This window comes from Harmonia axyridis, chromosome 1, assembly GCF_914767665.1.
Source record: "Harmonia axyridis chromosome 1, icHarAxyr1.1, whole genome shotgun sequence".
NCBI classification, from domain to species: Eukaryota; Metazoa; Arthropoda; class Insecta; order Coleoptera; family Coccinellidae; genus Harmonia; species Harmonia axyridis.
In genome coordinates, this window is record NC_059501.1 from 66,269,026 (window position 1) to 66,291,991 (window position 22,966).

The 22,966-nt window shown below is 34.1% G+C and overlaps 1 protein-coding gene across 8 annotated transcripts in view; it reads left to right on the forward strand.

The window, feature by feature from the left end:
• Window positions 1–20,798, forward strand: part of LOC123670958 (LIM domain-binding protein 2) — a 71,666-nt gene extending 50,868 nt beyond the window's left edge. For 3 of the 8 annotated variants that reach the window (XM_045604553.1, XM_045604558.1, XM_045604557.1), the window contains exons 3-9: window positions 6,638–6,737; window positions 9,026–9,128; window positions 11,798–11,970; window positions 12,579–12,788; window positions 15,121–15,253; window positions 15,686–15,813; window positions 18,221–20,798. In XM_045604553.1, the coding sequence (XP_045460509.1) occupies window positions 6,638–6,737; window positions 9,026–9,128; window positions 11,798–11,970; window positions 12,579–12,788; window positions 15,121–15,253; window positions 15,686–15,813; window positions 18,221–18,478 (1,105 nt within the window). In that variant the 3' untranslated portion in view covers window positions 18,479–20,798. Of the gene's footprint in view, window positions 1–337; window positions 783–6,637; window positions 6,738–9,025; window positions 9,129–11,797; window positions 11,971–12,578; window positions 12,789–15,120; window positions 15,254–15,685; window positions 15,814–18,220 lie in introns of those variants that run through there. The other 5 variants (XM_045604560.1, XM_045604559.1, XM_045604556.1 and 2 more) reach the window with 5 other exon arrangements.
• Window positions 20,799–22,966: the final 2,168 nt, after the last annotated feature.

Genomic DNA, 22,966 nt, shown 5'->3' on the forward strand with positions numbered 1-22,966 from the left:
ATTCCAGTAAAATGGATTTCCAGTGACGTCATTTAGGAGGCCGTATCTCCGCAGGGAGAGCCGCTAGGAAAAAAAAATGATGGGAACTTGTCATCTTATTTTTTTATGTTTTATCCGAATCCGAGAGATTTCCCACATTTTCCCGGACACCCTGTATACTTGTGGGGAAAATGAAATGATAGTTCTTATGCTACCAGTATATATTTTATGCACGATAATTAATGAGATAACCTTAAGTACAATTGGTCTGAATTACAGATTCTATTACTTAAAAAAAAAGTGTTGAAAATAAACAAATAAAAAGAATATAATAATGAACAATACAACAAACGCAACAAAACAAATTCCCAAGGTACACCATAGGAAATAACAAACCGAAAAAGTGAAGACACCTGAATTTACCTCCAGAACCACCGCTGAAAAACGCCAACCACGATTTCGGCGGAGATAGCGTCCTATTTCGATGATCCCATGAAATATGGCCCGCCGCCCAAGGGCGCGGGCGGCACGCGCAGAGGACGCCCGCGGGGCGGCAAGTTCGCCGGCCGCTTCTCTTCCCCGCCCATGCCGGTCGGAGCCGAGACGCCCTTCGATCCCTTACTGAGCGCAATATGCGCCGCCGGCGGGACGCCGGACGGCGGTCTGAGTCGTCTCGAGGCCTCCCTGCCGCCCAAGAAGCCGACGACGCCGTGCACGTTCAACGTGGGCGTCGGGATGGTCTCGCCCCACCTGCAGCCGGACATCTTCTCGTGCGCCCCGTTTGGCAACGCCGCTTTTTACAGGTGGGTGTTTTGCACAGAGTAAGGGCCAGTTTCATGAACGACAGTAAAGTCTCCTTTTCCGTTAGTAATCTTTTTTACAAATGAAACGTTTTACATAAACCAATTTTGAGGTTAAAAAAAGTATCCTTCCCTCAGAGTAATAAACATAGATAGAGGGAGCATATGTCATTTTCAGTAAGCAAATTTTGTCCCCAATATGAACTATCAAATTTGACATGAAGCGCGCGGAAATGAAAACATATCAGTGATACGATATTTCACACAATTCACGACTTTCTCCACAAAGAACGCACTTCTTATGTCCATAGTGAATCAACTTTTCATATTAACTCAAAATATATTGAAATAAATACCTCAATATATCATAAATTCAGAAAACAAACTTCAAGCGCGCCAAACGACGTGAAACAACCGATGACACTAGGAGAGCATTTCAGAGGTAGATACAGAAAATAATAAATATTCTGCTTATTATAAATTCGACAATTAGGAAAAATATCAGATTCCAAATATTGAAATTTGCATATTTAATCGGGAATCACTCATAACAATATATTTCATTCAATATAATATATAATACATTCATAACGATATAGTGAAATTGTGGATTTGAAAATACATCACAATCTGACAACGTAATCTAACCATCTTGGAGACATGTAAAAATTGCGTATACTCCCTCTATCTATGTTTTTTACACTATGGTTCTTTCTCATAAAGACTCGATATTAGCCTTTTATGGCAATAGGCTTTATGACTAAAAAACATAACTTCATTATGTTATAAATGTATACGTCATTTTCGCAGATTAATGAAAGTATACGTCATTTTCACAGAGTAATGAACGTATACGTCATTTTAACAGATTAATTTTCTCTTTAAAATGACGTCACGTCTGGTGAGATTGTAGCATAGGGTGTTCCAAATTCGGCACACCCTGTGTATTTCCAAATGATTTGAGAATGTAGATGTAATTGAGTCCAAAGAAATTGTTTCGAAAAAAATTCGAAAATTTCAGCGCTTAATCGTAATGCAGCATCGCGTCAATGGTGGAACACCCTGTACGAGCCTAACATTCTGAGGTTGATTCAGGGTTTTCTGTAAATTCGATGCTAACTGAAGTCATGTCCAGAATTATTAGACTTAAAGGAAAAATCTTCAAGGATCCTGATCTGTTTATTCGAATGATATCAGAAAGCACATCATGAATATCTTGATTCGTTCTCGAGTTACCGGACTGAAAAATGACTGTTTTAAATATTTCGTTTTATCTAAAACGATTTTTTCAGAAATTTTCGAGGTTTTATATGATTCTCATCATCAGATGAATCAATGACCGTTTCAGATATATAGATCAACGTTTTTTTAACCGCATTTTTTTTTAATGTTGAAAAGTATTCCGTTACCGGTTTTTCAAAAATGTCATCCGTTTTCAAAGATATTGGGTGTTCAAAATGAGACGATTCATTGATGACTTATTAACTCACGTGAATGATGGTTCTGTAGTAATTCGAAAAAAAAAATTTAGTAACACTAATTCAAATTTGTTGTTTTCATTTCGTGCTTTAAAAATTGGTTTGATTTCGTAACTAGAATAATAGAACAGTAATTTTTATACTATGCAAATTCTACAATTTTTCAAAATCGGACACAAAATCGTGATAATATATTTGACAACCAACTGTTGATGTTGATTTTATGGTAAAACTAGGAATAAATCTACGATCTGACAAAAATGTTGGAAAACGTTTTACGATTGCTATGATGACAAACTATAGATAGTTGGGACATACGTCATTTTCAGTGATTATTGTCCTCAAAATGTGTTATCAAATTTGAGATTTATGGTGGAATCGAATACACCTCTGTGACCAACCTGTAATTCCATATTTGACTCAATTCACGGGTTTCTTCTCGAAGAGCATCACTTTTTACGTTCCATGTGAATGTGTAATAACTCAAAAAATGTAATTTTTGTAATAACTCGAAAAATGTTGGAAGAAATAATAATAATAATATTTATTCACACATGTTACAAATTAATGATTACATGTATAAATATTCGCCATTAAAAATTATATGGCCTGTCAAAAAAAAAATATATAACAGAAAATTAATATTTATGACTGGAATCATCTATTTATTTATATTTATCACTTTCAAAGGTTGCTTCTTCAACATAGACTGTACCACCGAGACTAAGATAGCCCTGATGAATGTTCAAATCGAATTTGAATGGCGTTGTTCTACTATATTACCTTCATACAATAGTATACTCATTTACAATGGTGCTCGAGGTAATGATAATTACGAAACTATAAGCATTTTTGATATATCTGGAAAAGTAACCGAAAGTTTTATTGTTAAACAATTCTATAATCAGTGGGTAAATGTATTGAAGAAGAAGAAATGTCGTCAACAGATTCTATGACTTGAAACCACAAAATACAGGTAACCCTGAGCGTCAATTAGACGCTCAGTAACCCTTGGGTTCTATTGCGAATTTAAGTAGTCTATTATTGTTTTGTGTTTTTTTTTTGCGTTCACTATGGAGCAAGGATTCAATGCAAATAGTTCTAGTATGTCAGCAATCGATTTGTTAACGTTGAGAAATTTTTTCTCATTAAACAATAACATTCATTCAGAAGTGTTTGTGAGAAAGGAAACTCCTATGTAAGTACATTAGGTATATCTTAAAAACGTAGTTATTCAAATTTGAACCAATTACCTAACAAATGTTTTTTTAGTTTTACTCGATATCGTTATTTTTGAGATTTAAATATTATGCATGGTTATGTTTTATAGTGTCTCGAATTCTTCTTAATTTTTTCTCCGTTTTCACAAATGAGCACTGATTTTGATAAAACAATTTCTAGTGTATCTTTCTATGATTCAATGATATAACCTACTGAATTAAAATGACATAAGAAATGTCAAAACATAATACGCAGTGTTGCCATTATAACCATTTCAAATTTTATCATTCCTATTGGAGAACCGTATACTTCTTTATGGAGGAAGATACATTTAAGTATACACGATGAGTCTTCGATTTGTAAATATATTTCAACAGTAAATTCCTAAGGTGAAAAGAAACACTTTTTTCCTTAACCATATTTTTCGATTCGGCTCAGTTGAATGAATACACGCTGTTGAAAATCCATAAAGAAATTTATTTTTCAGTTATATCTCTCAAATGGTTCTATCGAAGGAAGTGATTTTTGGAATTTTGTTTTTCATTGATATGATGAATCTTCTCCCAGCGCAATATTCCATCCAAATGCTCCAGTTTCTTGATTATAACCATTAGATACATTCCTTAAAAAATACTAAGAACCCAAATCTCAGAAGAAATTTGAAGAAATAAAAGTATTCCTCATATTTTCTCGTATGCACTGTTTACGGATAATTCAATCTTGAAAAATTTTTTTGTGAAATTAAAAAACTGGGTATTTTGGCTAAATGCAACTCTGCTTTTTTAAATTAGTAGTTCATATCCAAAGTTAATATTGTATATATTATGGATGGAAAAAATTCAGTGTGCAGGTTAGCAGAGGTGGCATAACTCATGAAAATTTAAAATGGCTATATCTTTTCATCTAATCCGAAACGGAAAAAATGGTAAAGAAAAAAAAGTGTTTCTTTCGACCTTGAAATATATGTACAAGTCAAATACTCACTATATTTTAACAAAATGGAATATCGTTTAAAACAAGTGATGCAACTTTCATTCAGAGAACACTTTAGAAATTGTAATTTCTTTATCTACGTTCATCTTATCAATATTCGTTCGAAAAAGGAAATTAGGGAGAACATCGCGAAGGAAATTCTACATTGACTGAGTGGATAAACTGTCAAGCAAAACAAAAATAAAATAATTCATTTCATGAAGATTGATATATTTGAGTTTGAGGCTGCTGAAGAAAGAGAAGATTAACATAATTACATAATGGCGAAAAATTAGAGACTGTGTACTATGGACGTATCTTAACTCTGAATAACCCCAATTTTTGTCATGATGAAAAAAAAACACTCGTATAAACAATATAAATCTACATATTAAATCACGTTTGGAGATGAATATGCGTCCCAAAATTTCGGAACATAAAGTTAAGCCTAGAGCTTAGCTAGAATGTTTTGTTTAATATTTATAGCACCGATAATAGAAAGTCATGAGAACTTTTCATTTCATTTTCAAATTTTCACTTATAGCTTGAAAACAATTCAAATTATGAAGTTGCAGTTTGCATTAAATTAATTCTCCCAAGAATCGAGCCCGAAAATGTGCAATTCTTTTTTTCTAGATCGAAAAACTTCTGAGATCTCCTAACTAGACAACGAATTTGGGATACTTGATACAAGCTATCAAGCAACGGCTGGATAAGTGTTATTAGACACATTTTTTTCATTTCCTCAATAAAACATTTCGAGAACAAAATGTATTATTTTTGTTTCCACGACATACATAGCGCTGCTAAGTAGGTACGCTCATTACAATTGCTTTCATTATATTTCATCAACTTTTTGTTGCTGTATGGCAGAGTCTGGAATTACTTGATTTTCTGAAAGTTTTGTTTGTTCCTTCCCGGAAATAGTAGCTTTGTGTTGACATGTAAAAAATAATTCACTTTCTGGGAATAATGGATGTATGGAATTGAATTGATCAGTTAATGAGTAATGTTCGTCAATATCAGTACGAACATCGATTCTATATTTAGGTGAAGGGGAAAATGCTTTTATAAATAATTCTAGTCCTGTAGTGAACTAAAATTAGATTAATATCCCGGTATCCAGAATTTTTTCATTACAATGAATAAACCTCGAAGGCTGTATCATACTGAAATAGTTTCAGGTTATTTTTCCTTGTTTTTCTATTGCATGATTAATTCTATTGTTTTTGTTAGGGAGTTGTCTATTAATAATACCATCTTATTCCTTATTGTTCTATTTATTTTATGATTATGCCAAAAACACAATTACAATTAGTTCTAATGTGAATAAATCCTGTGATATTACTGTTAAAAAAAACATACTTTTAACAAAAGACTATAATCTAAGGATCTCAAGTAGGACAGTACTCAGATATCTGTATTTTTCGATTCAGATCCATTTTTCAAAGGAAATAATTGGTTTCAGGTATCCCAACTTTCTTAATTTGTATCTGGAAAAAAATTTATTATTTTTAATAAAGGTTAGATATTTGTTGACAAATAACCTGTCAGTATTTGTTGATTGCACCCTTGTCTTTAACAAGAGCTACTATGCATTGAGGCATGCTCTGTATACATGCTCTTGCATGTTCTTGCCATTCTTTTTTTGAAGTTTCTATCAATTGGCGCTTGTTGGTGATTACTTGTTTTGCAATCGCTCGTTTGATAACCTCCCACAATATCTCTATGGGATTCATGTCAGGTGAATTCTCTGGCCAGGACAAAAATATTTTTTCTGTCGGAAATGCAGTAACACTCCTTGCTTTGTGGAATGGTGCAGAATCATGCATAACAATGAAGTTATATTTGTCAGGGTATCATTCATTGAGGCGGTATAAGCACCTCTTGCCTTCGGCCGAAATGACAGACCACACCATAATACTAACCGGGTGTTAACACTCTCCACAAGACAATATCTGCATTATATTTTTGTCCTGGGCGTCTTCTGACAAACGAACTTTTGTCAACCACAATTGACTCATCGGAGAAACACATCTGTGAAATATTGAAATCATTACTAGAATCAATGATGAATTTCACTATTTAAAAAAAAAAATGGTTCCACTTTGGTGGAGCAGTGTAATTCCACTAAACATGATTTGATTTGTTGCGAAGGAGTCTTAACAGATCTTTTTTCTTCCACAGATCCTTGCCAGTACCTAGAAGACACACACCGTACTTTGGTCAACCTGACTATAGAATATATGAACTCAACAAAAGGTTGCAGCAGAGGACGGAGGTAAGCGTAAGTTGAACATTTTTTTAAATTTATATTCTGCATGTTTTCTGTTGTACAAAATCAGGCTGTGATTCACTCAACCTTTTGGGGTTAGTGAATATTGCCTCTAACTAAACATAATAGGGATAAAAATTATCTTTTTCGGCAACCGTCCGGGAAGTGCTCACTTTCCGGACGCTTTTTCTCTGAGAAAGTAGCATTTCCCGGCCTAGTCCGGAAAGTACGTACTTCCCGGACTAGGCCGGAAAAGAATCATAGAATCCATAGCAACCGAGATAACGGCCGACAGTTCATATGAAATTAGTTGTTAAAAATTTGCATGTTTTTTTATCGCAATCGGAATAAAATATGGAAAGCAGCACCGATAGTGTTATTTTACATGGTTGCCGAAAAAATATTGTACGCAACACGCCCGAAAATGGTTTTTTTGGACTCACAGACTTCTGTCTATTCGTCCAAAAAAACCCTATTTTCCGGACTTGTTACGTAAATTACTATTGTAGGAATTATAGCACGAATTCTCATTTTGTAAGTATTGTTATAATCAAAACAATTCAGATAATCAATATTTTGAATATTGAATTTTTATTTAAAGTTGTCAAATTGCTTATTAAGCTAGCGCAATTCTTCCTGTCATTGGTAAATATTTTCTGGTATGAGCATATTATATTAAGTTTAAATAATTATGAGAGAATCGTGATCTGTCAGTATTTTCCCAGAGGAGAAGGGACAAAAATGATGTGCGGTGTTGTGAGAACGATTGCACGATCAGTAGAAGGTAGGAATATTATAATAGTTTCAACTTTCGTCGGAAGAAAATGCTCTGCAAGTCCTTTAAAAAAATTTCACAAAATTAGATTCTTGGATCTTTGCTCTTTTGTAATGTTTTTTTTTTGTTAGATTTTGTTTTATTTGTATTTTATTATTGTTTGTTTTATTTGTTATTTTTTGTATGTATTTTCAAAATACATCACTGCTTTGTTAAGATACCATATCATCAATTCTTTTGCGTAAACGAAGAGTAGCCAGAATCATTATTTTTCCATTCGCAAATAAAAATATTGAAATAGCGTACTATTTCAATATTTTTATTTGCGAATGGAAAAATAATAATTCTGGTTACTTTTCATACAATTTCTTCAAATAATAATATCGTAATATTATTATTTGAAGAAATTGTATGAAAAACCCATAAAAATCGGTGATTTTTAAGAAGAAAAGCTCTAATTTCGTTTTGAACTGAGCAGTCACATGGTGGTGTTCCCTCTTGATACTATAATTTCACACCACTCTTAACAACTGGGTCATCTATCTTTATTTCTTTCTTGTTTTGCACGAAACGGCATGAAAAAAATTCAATCTATTGTCTTTCAAACCATGCAATCGATATTCAGTCTTGTAATATTATTCTTTCTTCCAGAAAATAAAATGTAATTTGAACAGTGTTCGCTTTTTCCTCCAGAACTCTGTTTTGGTTGACCACTGGTAGTTTAAAGAAAATGTATTATGGAACTGTATTATCATACTAAACTCTTTGGTGTCTTGTAGTTTTGTCGTATCTGCTACTGATTTCGAGAAAAAAATTCTGTCGAAATCATCGGGAAAATTCAAATTATCATAACAATCCAATCAGTGAGCTGTGATGAATAAATTAATCATTAGTTTTGGTGCTTATTTTTCCGATAAACATGTATTATCACCACAAGAAAGTAGGACTAAAAGAAACACCCGGTATCTCGAAAACAAAGCACCCATGTTTAAAGGATTTTTTTATTCTTAAAATTATCCAAGGAATCCCGGAATCATTTCCGTTTGTGCCTCAAATTTAGGAACATCCTGTAGTTTAAATAGCAATCGAATTTTGTACCAAAATTCAAGCAAATCATTCGTATATTTTCCGATATAAAACATTCAAATTTGAATCTTGATATTCATTCCGTACTCATATTTTTTTAAGAAAATTTTAATGGTGTGTTCAATCCTACACTTAGAAGATAAAAAAAAAAATTTCAATCCTTCACTTTGAAGATATAAAAGTCATAAAACAGAATAGGCCAGTTAGAATGTTATATCATCTCACATTTTTTGTTCTTTCGAAATGGCTTAGACTTTGAATGTTATGTAGAGTTAAGATAGAAGATATGTAATAATAATAAATTAATTTATAAAATTAACGGTGTTTATTCCAATTCTTGTGATATTCCGTCATAGAGAATTGAATAATATTTTAAATTTTTAGTATTTTAATTGTTTATTGTTTGATTGAATCAATATTATATTAAATAATTTTACAGGAGAGTGATAATTTATGGTGGGATGCATTTGCGACGGAGTTCTTCGAGGATGATGCTTCTTTGACGCTGGCGTTCTGTTTGGAAGATGGTCCGAAACGATACAGTAAGTAAAATGATAATTATATCAGGTGTGTGAATAAGTCTTTCCCGTTTTTTGTAAGAGATGGCGCCACCAATACTGTGCGAGTATTTAATGGTTACATATGTCATAATCAAAGCTTATTCATCTGTCAACAATTCCACACTAACACATTAGTTGAAATTTTTTCGCATCATAAATTTTTGAAATCGTGAAAATGTCGAAATTTGAGCCGAGTCGACGTCATTTGCGGGAAGTTTCACTTTATTGGTTCAATTTGAAGAAATCTGCTGCCGAGGCGCATCGGTTGCTTCAGGAAGCTTATGGAGAAGGTTGTGTCGATGATTCAAGTGTTCGCGGATGGTTTCGACGCTTCAAAAGTGGCGATTTCGACGTAGAAGACAAGGAGCGTTCCGGGCGGCCGCAAATCTTTGAAGATCAAGAATTGGCGACTTTGCTTGATGAAGATTCGTGTCAAACGCAAGAAGAACTTGCTGAAGCATTGGGAGTTGACCGAACAACCATTTCCAAGCGTTTGAAAGCCATGGGAATGATCCAAAAGCAAGGAAATTGGGTGCCGTACGAACTGAAGCTGAGAGACGTCGAACGGCGTTTTTTCACTTGCGAACAGCTGCTTCAGCGACATAAAAGAAAGGGTTTTCTGCATCGTATCGTGACTGGCGATGAAAAGTGGATCCGTTACGATAATCCGAAGCGAAGAAAATCATGGGGACTACCCGGCCATGCATCATCATCGACGGCCAAGCCAAATATTCATGGCGCCAAGCTCATGCTCTGTATATGGTGGGACCAGCTAGGTGTGGTTTACTATGAGCTTCTGAAACCGAATGAAAGGATCACAGACGAGGTCTATCGACGACAATTGATGCGTTTGAGCCGCGCACTACTAGAAAAACGGCCACAATACTCCGACAGGCACGACAAAGTTATTTTGCAACATGACAATGCTCGCCCACATGTTGCACAGCCGGTGAAAACATACTTAGAAACGCTCAAATGGGAAGTCCTACCCCACCCGCCGTATAGTCCAGACATTGCTCCGTCTGATTACCATCTCTTCAGATCGATGACGCATGGCCTGGCTGACCAGCACTTCCATTCCTACGAGGAAGCCAAAAAATGGGTGGATGACTGGATATAGGCCAAACCGGTCGAATTTTTTCGCAACGGGATTCGTATGTTGCCAGAAAGATGGGGAAAAGTTGTAGCTAGCGATGGCCAATACTTTCAATAATTCATTTGTAACCATTTTTTCACAATAAAGGCTCAAAATTTGAAAAAAACGGGAAAGACTTATTCACACACCTTTGAAATAATGATTTTTCGTGGTATGTCAGACAATTGTTTAATTCCGGAAAAAGTACCTCCTCGAGCGGAATTCGAACCTGCAATCTCCGAATCACTTGTCCAGCGCTCTAACCTATGAGCTACCGAGAAAGCTGTAAGTTCCAACCGCATACGGGGAGGTCCTTCTCCCAGAATCAAATGTAGGAAGTTGATGTTGAAAAGGAACTAATTCACTATCGGCGATCTCACGATTCAATTAATCATATTTTTCCTAATCAAATTGGGATATACTAATCTGGCAAGCCAAAGTAAGTCAGAATGACTCGCGGATTATCCTTAAAAAAAAACACACAGAGGCTAGCCCCTTTGTGCAACACTGGAGCTTTGATAAAGCTACGGAGCTTAAGATCTCACACCTCTTCATCTAGTGAAAAATGAACTAGTCCATGAAAATCTAGGAAAGGTACAGGTAATGAAGGAATTAAATGTACGAAAGTCTGGTCCTCTCTATCCTAGAACTTGTGACGAAATGTTGTTATAAAAACTTCTCTACGTTAAGTAGAAAGGAAAAAATATCATTGAATGGTATCATTAGGCTCCTGCTCAAGTTCCTTTCAGGCAGAAATACAAACCCGATTAGAAACTCTCAGAAATGTGACATAGTAATCCATTCTGATATTAAAGCTGCTATGCCATCAATTCAAAGCTATATTGGAGTGCTGAAGAAAAAAATTAATTGGGCAGGGATAATAAAGTCTTTTTAATCTGGGTTCCTGGTAACTTGGGAATCAAAGAGGCCAAAAAGGAACCATGAACGCATTTTATTGGCCCAGAAACCTTTCTATGGTACAGGAAAATGAACCGATAAGAAAAAGTTTTGAAATTTTAAAACTTTGATATCCAAATTTGAATGATAGGGCGTAACACAAAATATAAGAAAGAAAAATTGTAATTTTTATGAACCTGAGAGTTATTACTTTAGATGATATACAGGCCATGATAGAAGATATAAGAGGCATCAATAAAATTGAGGACATGGTACTGTGTTTACAATTACAACTAAATTATATACCTAAAATTAATAACTCAGTCTATAAGATGACACTTAAATCAACTAATGCAATTGGTGTACAAATCACATATCATATAATTATTAGGTGTAACACAATACAATTTCAACAAATTCTAGGTGTGCCTGGCTAGTCCTTTGGCGGTAGTGCAGATTTTATAGATTTCGGTAAATTTTATCAACCATAATTTCAATTCAGAGAGATTGGTACTTTTGTCATCGTTGGAAAAAACTTTTTGCTATATTCCCGAAACAATTGATGATATTTCTTTTTTTTTGAAGCTCATTTATATATTTATTTTCTTTTTTTTTTCAGCTATCGGGAGGACGTTGATTCCAAGGTATTTTAGGAGTATATTTGAAGGCGGAGTGACTGAGTTATACTATAATATGAAACATCCAAAGGAGTCCTTCCACAACACTAGTATTACATTGGACTGTGATCAGTGCACAATGGTGACGCATCATGGCAAACCATGGCAAACAAAGGTAAGATTGTACACTCAAAAAAGATTATCAACTTGAATTACAGATGCAAACACTTAGATATTAAGACTAATGTACATATAACTTTGTACAAAGTTATATATCAAACAGACAAAAAGGATTCTTGAAAGAAAAATTGGGTAATACAAGAGACTTGATATGACAAAAAAAAAAGTATACAGTTATAGATTGGAAACATAATTTCTAGTCGATAGAAATTGTAAATGTAAAAAAAAAAATATGTTAGACGTTATAGTAATTCTATGAAATAGGTAACAATTTTTTTAATATTATGGAAGTCAAAATGAATTTCTATCTATACTCAATCACAGATTTCAAAGCCAATAACTCTAGCTTTGAAAATTTGTAATTGAGAGTATTTACAAGCTGATTGTAAAATTTATATTCAAATAACAGAAATGATTCGAGAATGTCTCATTCAAAATCTTTGTGTAAATAAGGAGAACTATTTCTGTTTTGTTTAGGCCTTTTTACGAAGCCAATTCAGTCCAAATACATTTTTTAGTTAATTATTATATTAAAGACATTACGTTAAATTACATCACTGAATACTTTGAATGAAAATGATATTTAAATTGAACTTTTTCCAGGTCTGTACAGAGGGCCGATTAATCCTAGAATTTACATTCGACGACTTGATGAGAATAAAGTCGTGGCATTTTACGATAAGGACACATCGAGAGCTCATCCCAAGGACTGTAGTAGGTGTACATTCGCAACAAGATCCTAGTATGTTAGAACAGTTATCGAAAAATATCACTAGGCAAGGAATCACGAATTCTACACTCAATTATCTTAGGGTAAGTTTGAAACTCACATTATTAGTTGTGTTAAGTTTATCATTGTTTTTTTTTTAAGTGTTAATACTCAGCAATATCAGTCTAGGTGCAGATTCTCAAAGTTGTCAGAGAAATATTTTAGTTACCTACTGAAAAGTATATTAGATATTTACATGACTAAACCCCGTACCACACTAAGCTTTGTCTTTTTTTATGCCTGATGGTGTGTGCTTAATAAGTGCATACCTTCAGGCATATTTTTGACGCTTGAGTCAATCATAAAAATGAACCGAACTTTCCCTCTATGGAATGTCAAATAGTGTGATCATGTCTGACATCTGTCATAGACCAATTCAGAAAATAGACACGACTAAGGCCTACTGTGATACAGGGTTAATATGTGAAAAGGGTATCACTAGGTTTGTGAGGAACTAAAAGACTATTTTATGGAGTGCCTTAAAAGTAATTTATGATGATAGTTTTTGTGAAAGTTACTAATCTTGTATCTAGATTCAAAAAATATCTTTGACAGCTCTGAATTCAAATGACCTGAATATAAGAGAGAGATAACAAAAAAGTAGATCTTACTTTTATTAAGTTTTTTCTTATTTCCCAATATTTGGATGAGAGTCATGATTTTTTACTGAACTGAAACTTGGCTATTGCTTTTTGCAATTTCATTAAAATTCAGCCTAAACAGGGTAGTTGTGCAGAAAAAGATCCCTTATGTACATCATTACCAACAGAGTTGAAGGCATTAAAATGACCTATCAACCTGTCATAACATAGTCAATATGTCAAAAAGATGGCCAAATTAGCTCACAATTCAACTTTGCAATTGATAGATTGAATAACATTCTTGTTTTTGAGTTCTAAGAACACATGGCTCTCTCGATACTGAGGAAAATTTCTGAAGTATCAGGTGTGTGAATAAGTCTTTCCCGTTTTTTTCAAATTTTGAGCCTTTATTGTGAAAAAATGGTTACAAATGAATTATTGAAAGTATTGGCCATCGCTAGCTACAACTTTTCCCCATCTTTCTGGCAACATACGAATCCCGTTGCGAAAAAATTCGACCGGTTTGGCCTCTATCCAGTCATCCACCCATTTTTTGGCTTCCTCGTAGGAATGGAAGTGCTGGTCAGCTAGGCCATGCGTCATCGATCTGAAGAGATGGTAATCAGACGGAGCAATGTCTGGACTATACGGCGGGTGGGGTAGGACTTCCCATTTGAGCGTTTCTAAGTATGTTTTCACCGGCTGTGCAACATGTGGGCGAGCATTGTTATGTTGCAAAATAACTTTGTCGTGCCTGTCGGAGTATTGTGGCCGTTTTTCTCGCAGTGCGCGGCTCAAACGCATCAATTGTCGTCGATAGACCTCGCCTGTGATCCTTTCATTCGGTTTCAGAAGCTCATAGTAAACCACACCTAGCTGGTCCCACCATATACAGAGCATGAGCTTGGCGCCATGAATATTTGGCTTGGCCGTCGATGATGATGCATGGCCGGGTAGTCCCAATGATTTTCTTCGCTTCGGATTATCGTAACGGATCCACTTTTCATCGCCAGTCACGATACGATGCAGAAAACCCTTTCTTTTATTTCGCTGAAGCAGCTGTTCGCAAGTGAAAAAACGCCGTTCGACGTCTCTCAGCTTCAGTTCGTACGGCACCCAATTTCCTTGCTTTTGGATCATTCCCATGGCTTTCAAACGCTTGGAAATGGTTGTTCGGTCAACTCCCAATGCTTCAGCAAGTTCTTCTTGCGTTTGACACGAATCTTCATCAAGCAAAGTCGCCAATTCTTGATCTTCAAAGATTTGCGGCCGCCCGGAACGCTCCTTGTCTTTCACGTCGAAATCGCCACTTTTGAAGCGTCGAAACCATCCGCGAACACTTGAATCATCGACACAACCTTCTCCATAAGCTTCCTGAAGCAACCGATGCGCCTCGGCAGCAGATTTCTTCAAATTGAACCAATAAAGTGAAACTTCCCGCAAATGACGTCGACTCGGCTCAAATTTCGACATTTTCACGATTTCAAAAATTTATGATGCGAAAAAATTTCAACTAATGTGTTAGTGTGGAATTGTTGACAGATGAATAAGCTTTGATTATGACATATGTAACCATTAAATACTCGCACAGTATTGGTGGCGCCATCTCTTACAAAAAACGGGAAAGACTTATTCACACACCTGATAGTTTAAATATTCATAAAAATAAACTTATTTATTCATTAATTTTATCTTTTTCACTTCAATAATAGAGGATTATGCCCACTTCCAATTTCTTCACAAATCTCTTATTGGATAATTAGATTCAATTTCTGAATTATTTTTCCTTTTTCAGTTATGTGTGATATTAGAACCAATGCAGGAATTGATGTCCAGGCATAAAGCGTACGCTCTCAGTCCAAGGGACTGTCTCAAGACGACGCTTTTTCAGAAGTGGCAGAGGATGTGTGCCCCGCCGGGTAAGAGAGGTACCAATTTTATTGAGCACTTGAGCCTTTTTCATTTATTATGTACTATATTCAATTTGATTGGGACATTAACAAATCTAACAAAAATAATGGTAGCAATTAGGTTTATGACAACTATTAACAACCTCTTCATTTTCCTAAAAATAATAAATACCAAAGTTCCTTTTATTATTCACTTTCAACTTTTATTTTGTTAAATCTTAAATTTATATGGTCAATGGGAACATTTAATTTAGTTTTGATATAATTCACATTTATACAGTAGTCATCTTCAGAAACTAAACAAATTGTAGAACCTGTCTTCTTATCATGAAGGGTACCATTTCTCAAAATATTGTCCAACTCGTTTTAAAATTTGATGAACTTAAATTTTTAATTTTCGTGCACTCGAAAATTTCACTCCTGACAAATTCTAATATCGTCTTTTTGCAGAATCTCAAAGACCTGCCAATAAACGAAGAAAACGCAAAGGTTCAAACTCAGGGGGCGCTGCAAATAATTCAGCACCGACGCCAAATAAAAAACGATCTCCCGGGCCAAATTTTTCCCTAGCGTCCCAGGTATGTATAGATTGATTTTTCACATGTTTGATGTCAGTTCCTGACTTGTTTGCATTGTGTTGTGATTTGCCCAGTTTTGAAATCATATTGATTGAAATTCTAATCATAATTGTAGAAAAAGCATTGAAATAATTTCCACATTCATTTTTGTGCTTCCTGTATTCCAATTTTTCCACTGCAAATTTGAAATTTTTTTTTTCGAGAGTGTAGAGATAGAGCAGAAGGTAGAAACACCTGAATTTAATAAAACCCATAACACTTTTTCAAAGCTACTTATACTTATTATTACCCCAAAGGCATTGTTGGATTAGTTTTTAATAGTACTAATGACTACTAATGAGTAATGACATTTCAAAATGAGAAAACTATAGTGATAAATGCAAACGATAATAGTCTATTCGACAAATTTTTCGAATCCTCGGAATCATTCAGTGATGTTCATTGGGCATATAAAAAGTGGATATTTTCAATTTGCTTGAATATTTTTCGAAAAAATTCAAAGAAAAACGAATCTGTTCAAACTCTCAAAATAAGTAGCATTTTTCATTGAAGAAAATTTCGAAATTCGCAGCAAAAAAATTAATGAATAACACAATATTTTATATACTGTCAAAAATAGCCTCTTTGGAAGATGAAAAGTATAATAAAATCCAACATCAAAATTAAATTCAGCAAATATGTATAGTCGCTCTAGGAATTATCGAATCCAGGGCGGCAATGGAAATACGAAATTAAGTTAGTAAAGACTCGTTCAGTAATATTTTGATTTGCAGAATTCAAGTTTCTACTGGAAATGTGACAGAAGATACACATTTTGAAAAATCACCAAATACATTTCTAGGTTATTTTTGAATATTTTATTTCTATGATAAAACCACAGCAGTTTTTAGTGATATAATGGGTATGGTCCATATATCACCTTGGTTACTATGGTTAGTAAGTTGGTAGTTGTATATGTCAAATTCCTCAAAAACTGGTGACTATTTCCTCAAACTTCTGTGAGTTATCTGTCACCAGAGCAACCGTACTTTTATTCTGGTTAGGGTCGGTAACCACGCCCACTATTTATCTTATGAAATAAATGACCCCTTCAGAGCCATTAAGAATTATTTATTATTTACAAATTAAATTGACAAGTGTCAAGCGGTCCCTAAATACGAAGCAGGTTACATCGAACATTGAAAACCTCTAGTAACCGCTCATAAATTCTCGGCGATATACGGACCATAAAGCCGCGGCTGAACTTCTAAGCTTCATTTCGATGTCAATAATTCCTGATTGGAATTTATACCAACTTGAATTCTCCAAATCGAAATATTACTGATTAGGGCATCATGTATGTATGGATATTTACATTGATGATTTTGAAATTTATAGACAAATGTTTTTTATTAGAAATTTTCGATAATTGAATTTCAGGATGCACAAAAACTTATGACTCCAAAATAAATATATCTCTGAAACAATTTAGTTTTGTTAAGTTTATTTTGTTGAAAGTCAAATTTATCTAGAATAAATTCTCGGGAAGTTTTAAAATGTCATTCAGAAAGTTTCCTTAAAGGGATTTTTTTGTTACTAAGTTAGCGCAGGTATCTTTTACATTCACGTATAGTTTGAGTTTTCAATTATAGCTTATTCGACTGGCTGCACCAGTTCCAATTAATTCGAAGTGATTATGTCATTTAGCTCTACAAAAGTTTAAATTAATACGCACTGGTGCATTTTTTCAGTTCATCTCAAGTGAGTATCGATTCACAATGGATGAAAAAATATCAAATGGGGATTCTATCCTAAATTTTGCCTTGCAAAATGGAATTTAGTGTTCCAAAACAATGATTATGTTACATAGTTCTCACAAATTTTGTAGTTCCAGAATGATTCAAAGCTCATCTTGTTACATTTCCATGGACTTTATGTAGGACATACATCCTTTTTGGCTTTTGCAAATCCGGGTATATTCCTCCAGAAGCATCTCTTACGCCTTTACTCCAATTGTTGACCTGCTGTCTAGTAGAGTGTTTTCCAAACCCACCCTTTATATCCTTTTTGCAAGTTCGTCCATTTGTTCATTCAATAACTCTAGCACTTATAGATGACTTTAGTCTGATGTTTTATGGTTTTACGACACTCCCTGGTCAGCAAACAGCTTTGACTCTTGGTCATGTTCCTTTGAGGTCCCTTTTCTTGAAAAAGACAACTAGAATTTATGCCTGCAGATTAAGTACCAACTTAGTGACAAAAAATTTCTCGAACACCCTCTTAAGTGGACTGTTTAATTGATCAATTATCAGAATGTGTTTATTACTAAACATTTTTTTATCATTGAGATATCCTGCGAGATGGAGAAAAGTGAATAAACTAGATTGTCTGATGAAAGACTTGATTTATTCTGTTGGTATGTTTGCAGGATGTGATGGTAGTGGGTGAACCGTCGCTCATGGGCGGAGAATTTGGAGACGAAGATGAGCGACTAATAACACGATTAGAAAATACCCAGTACGATGCAGCCAACTCGCTGGACCATGACAATCATGGCTTCCACGCGGATTCGCCGATGCCCGGCTCGAACTCTTGGGGCGCTAGCGTAGGAGATCGAGGCGGCCCCCCACAAGGTAGCACCCCCAATCAAGACTCGGACAAAAAATCACCAGCTGTCAGTCAGTGATGACAGGACGAGTTTTCACTAGCTTCTTCAAAGGTTTACTGGATCTAAGAGAATAGTTCATTGTTAGTATTACCCCGAGAAACTTTCCTGTCGACTTTAATTCTTATCGAATGCACATTAGATAGATACATAAAATTAAAGTTATATGAAGAGAATGAAGATATAGATTGCGATGAACATCTGAAGCTAAAATTACTTTTTCCTTTTCATTTAATGGATTCGGTTCTTACTTGGCCCAATTTCATTGTTAATGAGATAAAACAAATTAATATTTGTGAATATTACTTTTTTACTTCAATTTTAACATCTATTTTTACAGAAGAACCTCAAGAACATAGTGAATTTCTGACTTTCACATATATTTTAACAGTAGATTCTTGAGGTTCTAAATTTAATTCATCCATGTGAAATCTTGTGCGATTTTAAAGATAAATAATATCTTTTCAAATGTTGAGTCAAGTATCTTTTCTATATGATATAATATTTTGGACTCCTCCGATTTTAATGTCTGTTGGATTGTTTTTCGATCAATTTTAAAAATGCCAGTGCAATAATGGATCAACCAAATTCGATTAGAAGAAAAATTAATTTGGTTGCTTTATCGAAATCTAACAGTCATTGAAACTGTAGTCTGAAGTATAATTTTTACTTCCGAATAAATTTTAGGAATTTTACTCATAGGGAATAAGGCAAAAAAAAAGGTTGTGTTATATTTATTTTATTTTTTTAAGTCCATTGACTCCATCAGTATCTTTTCACACATGTTGAACAGGAAGTTTCATCGGGATTCTCTGAGAAAATGGAGAAATGAATTATTCTGATTTCCTGGACGCCTTTGAAGGAATGAGAAGGAGAAAATGTACTCTTATTGGTAAAAACCCAGTGTTGAACTATTCAAGTGAAATGAAAAACGAAAGAATATAATGTGCATATGGTTTTCTTATCAAAGTGATACACGAGCAGTGAAAGAAGTGTTACAGATTAATTTGTTGGTGCTTATTGTATCTGTTCAGGAAGTATCTGAAAGGACCAAAATTATAAGATGCTTTTATTCAGATATAATAAAGAGCAATGCACACTTCGTGGTGCAATTTTAATGGTTCAGTCTCAAAAAGTCGGGTTTGTTTTTGGTACCTTCGTTGAAATTCTGAATTTTCAGATAGGGAAGCTCATTTGTACAGTAACTTCAAGCGTTCTCTTTAGGTATGGAGCAAGTAAAGAGTTGTAAACAAGCTATTTTTTAAGTTTTCATTCTGAAATACTCGATATTGAATTTTATCTTGCACAAGACAATTAATTAAAACATTACAACAGTTTACCTCATTCATCTCTGTTGTTAAGTTTTCATTTGGACGAAATTTTTTCATGAGTTTTTTTCCATGTAGATGCAGTTTATCAATAATTTATAGTGTTTTCGAATTAATTGTCGGGTGTGATTCAATAGTTCAAGCGTTACTTGAATTATTGCATCTTACGGATGATCTGTGCTCATCTTTTTATTTGACAATAGTTCCTTACGAATTCGAATAGTTTCAGTTACTCAATTTGATTCAAGTATTTCAGACAGAATAATTTCAAGTAAAAGGACGAGAATTCCTTCTGATGAAGGAAGTTTCCCGTTTTAGGATCAATTTTGTATAGTTGAAGCTAAACAATTGTAAAACATACATATAAATATTATGTCCAAGAGAAAAAAATGTAAGTTATTAATTTGAACAGTTTATTTTGTTGTAATTTTAGGGAATATTTTGACAGATTTGAACTAATCAAAAGTGTTTCACTCACTTCTTTTTTATTATAAAGTGAATAAAAACTGAAATATTAAGCAAAATGTGGCAGAATTCTTCACCCTAAACTTGTTAATTTATAGAAATCGAAAAGAATGCAATAAATAAATTTTTAAATTTCGTGTGAATAATCAGTATTGATTAAATGAACTAAAATTTTAAGCAGATTCTGTCGATGTATTCCCTATTGTGTATTTTTTATATTGTGTGAATGAGGATATGGGGTATTTTATAAATATTTTTTTTTATATGAATGATTGAAATTTTTTGTATTGGTGTTAGAATGAAAGTTTTAATTGTAACAAGTCATTAAAAAATAAAAATATGAAAACTGGGGCTGCGGTACTGTCATTAAGTCTCATTTCCATCTGTGTAAATGTGTTTTTACAACTCTCTTGTTAGTAGTTGCGTGTGTTTACTTGTTCCAGTTTGGTTTCTTTCAACCAATTCAATTGTAATCTCATGTGTAAAAGATGTTGTACTCAGTACAGAACCTACTGCAACCTCACAAATACAACACCTACAAAAAATCAGTATTTTTTGTTTTATTCCTTTGCTGCTGCATTCACGATTTGTGACTTACGGATTATCACATTTCTAGATATTTATTTCAGAATATGAAGGCTTCAAATTCTGGATCATTCATAATTGAAAACCTGCAAGTAACTTTTCTTCTGATAATTTTTAAGTGTCCACTAGATAAAATAAGAGCCTCCAATTTTTAATTAATGGACTTCAAGCATCATATATAAAAAAAGTGGTGTTCTTTTATTCAGCAAAGTATTCAGCGCTTCAACCACGGTTCTATCAAATCGTACTGTCACTTGTTCTTTTAATCACCGATGCAGCTTGTTCTCTACCTGATGAGCCATCTGACAACTCATCGTGTTTCAATCAGGGTGGATCTGTGATGAATAAAAGAACACCACTAAAGTAAAAGTTGTTCATTTAAAAAGAGTAGTCAATTGGAAAACAGAAATTATGAAACATTGAGATCAAATAAATGTGATTTGGCTAGTAAGCAACTGTTTGATTTTCCAAATCAAAATCATCAACATATGGGAGACAGTGTTTTTGAGTTTTTGGGATGTGTAGATTTATTAATATAAAAAACAAAGAATTACAGTGGACTCTTGATAATTCAAACTAGAAGGAACCAGTTCAAAATTTCAAATTCAAGACATTCGAAATAATACTATCAATGAGATAGGAATATATGAATTAGGTTTAAAAAGTGAAAACTGCTTCACTTGTTTCCCGAACTATAGCATTTTATGGTATTGCCTCTATTCGAAGAGATCAGCAGTTGGCTATAATTTGATACTGGACATCTCATTAAATAAAAAAAACTATATCTCAAGAATAAGGTTGAAAAATTTTATAACTTCGAAACAGATGACATTTTCAAAAAACCAGCAGCATGTTGATATTAGTTGAGAATCTGAGGCTAGAAATCCATGTTGAAAAACAACTCTAATACTAAATAATTGCCTTGAAAAATTAAAAGTACAATTTATTTATCAAATTATTGAAAAAAGCTTTGGAAATTCATAAATAACTCGAACAGAAACCCAAGTAAAGCAGAATTCGCAATTAATTTTTCAGAAACTCCGTTACTCGAAAACTAATCAAGATATCTAGATCTCTTTTCAGAGTTTTCCGATATATTTTATTATTTCAAGAAATGAGTAAAGCACTGATGTGAATTCAGGAGGAGCTTTTGAATGGTCGTTCGATCGTGAGCCAATTGCACCCTTAGAGACCACATATATATCTATACCTTGATTTTTCGTTCGAATTTTCCCATTTCACACACGAAAATACCATCCAAACACAGAAATTCGTATAAGGAACATGTGATGAATGAGGAGGTATCCGGGTAGCAGATCTTTTCTTGGCAACCAATCATACACGATAACGTTTTATGTGTTGCCTATTCATCTGTACTCCTGCTTCCTAATATACCTCCTCAGTCTTATATGTTCCTGTTACTGAATTTGGCACCAAATTCTTGATTTTTCGTTCGAATTTTCCCATTTCACACACGAAAATACCATCCAAACACAGAAATTCGTATTAGGAACATATGATGAATGAGGAGGTATCCGGGTAGCAGATCTTTTCTTGGAAACCAATCATACACGACAACGTTTTATGTGTTGCCTATTCATCTGTACTCCTGCTTCCTAATATACCTCCTCAGTCTTATATGTTCCTGTTACAAAATTTGGCACCAAATTCTTGATATTTCGTTCGAATTTTCCCATTTCACACACGAAAATACCATCCAAACACAGAAATTCGTATTAGGAACATATGATGAATGAGGAGGTATCCGGGTAGCAGATCTTCTCTTGGCAACCAATCATACACGATAAAGTTTTATGTGTTGCCTATTCATCTGTACTCCTGCTTCCTAATATACCTCCTCAGTCTTATATGTTCCTGTTACTGAATTTGGCACCAAATTCTTGATTTTTCGTTCGAATTTTCCCATTTCACACATGAAAATACCATCCAAACACAGAAATCCGTATTAGGAACATATGATGAATGAGGAGGTATCCGGGTAGCAGATCTTTTCTTGGCAACCAATCATACACGATAACGTTTTATGTGTTGCCTATTCATCTGTACTCCTGCTTCCTAATATACCTCCTCAGTCTTATATGTTCCTGTTACTGAATTTGGCACCAAATTC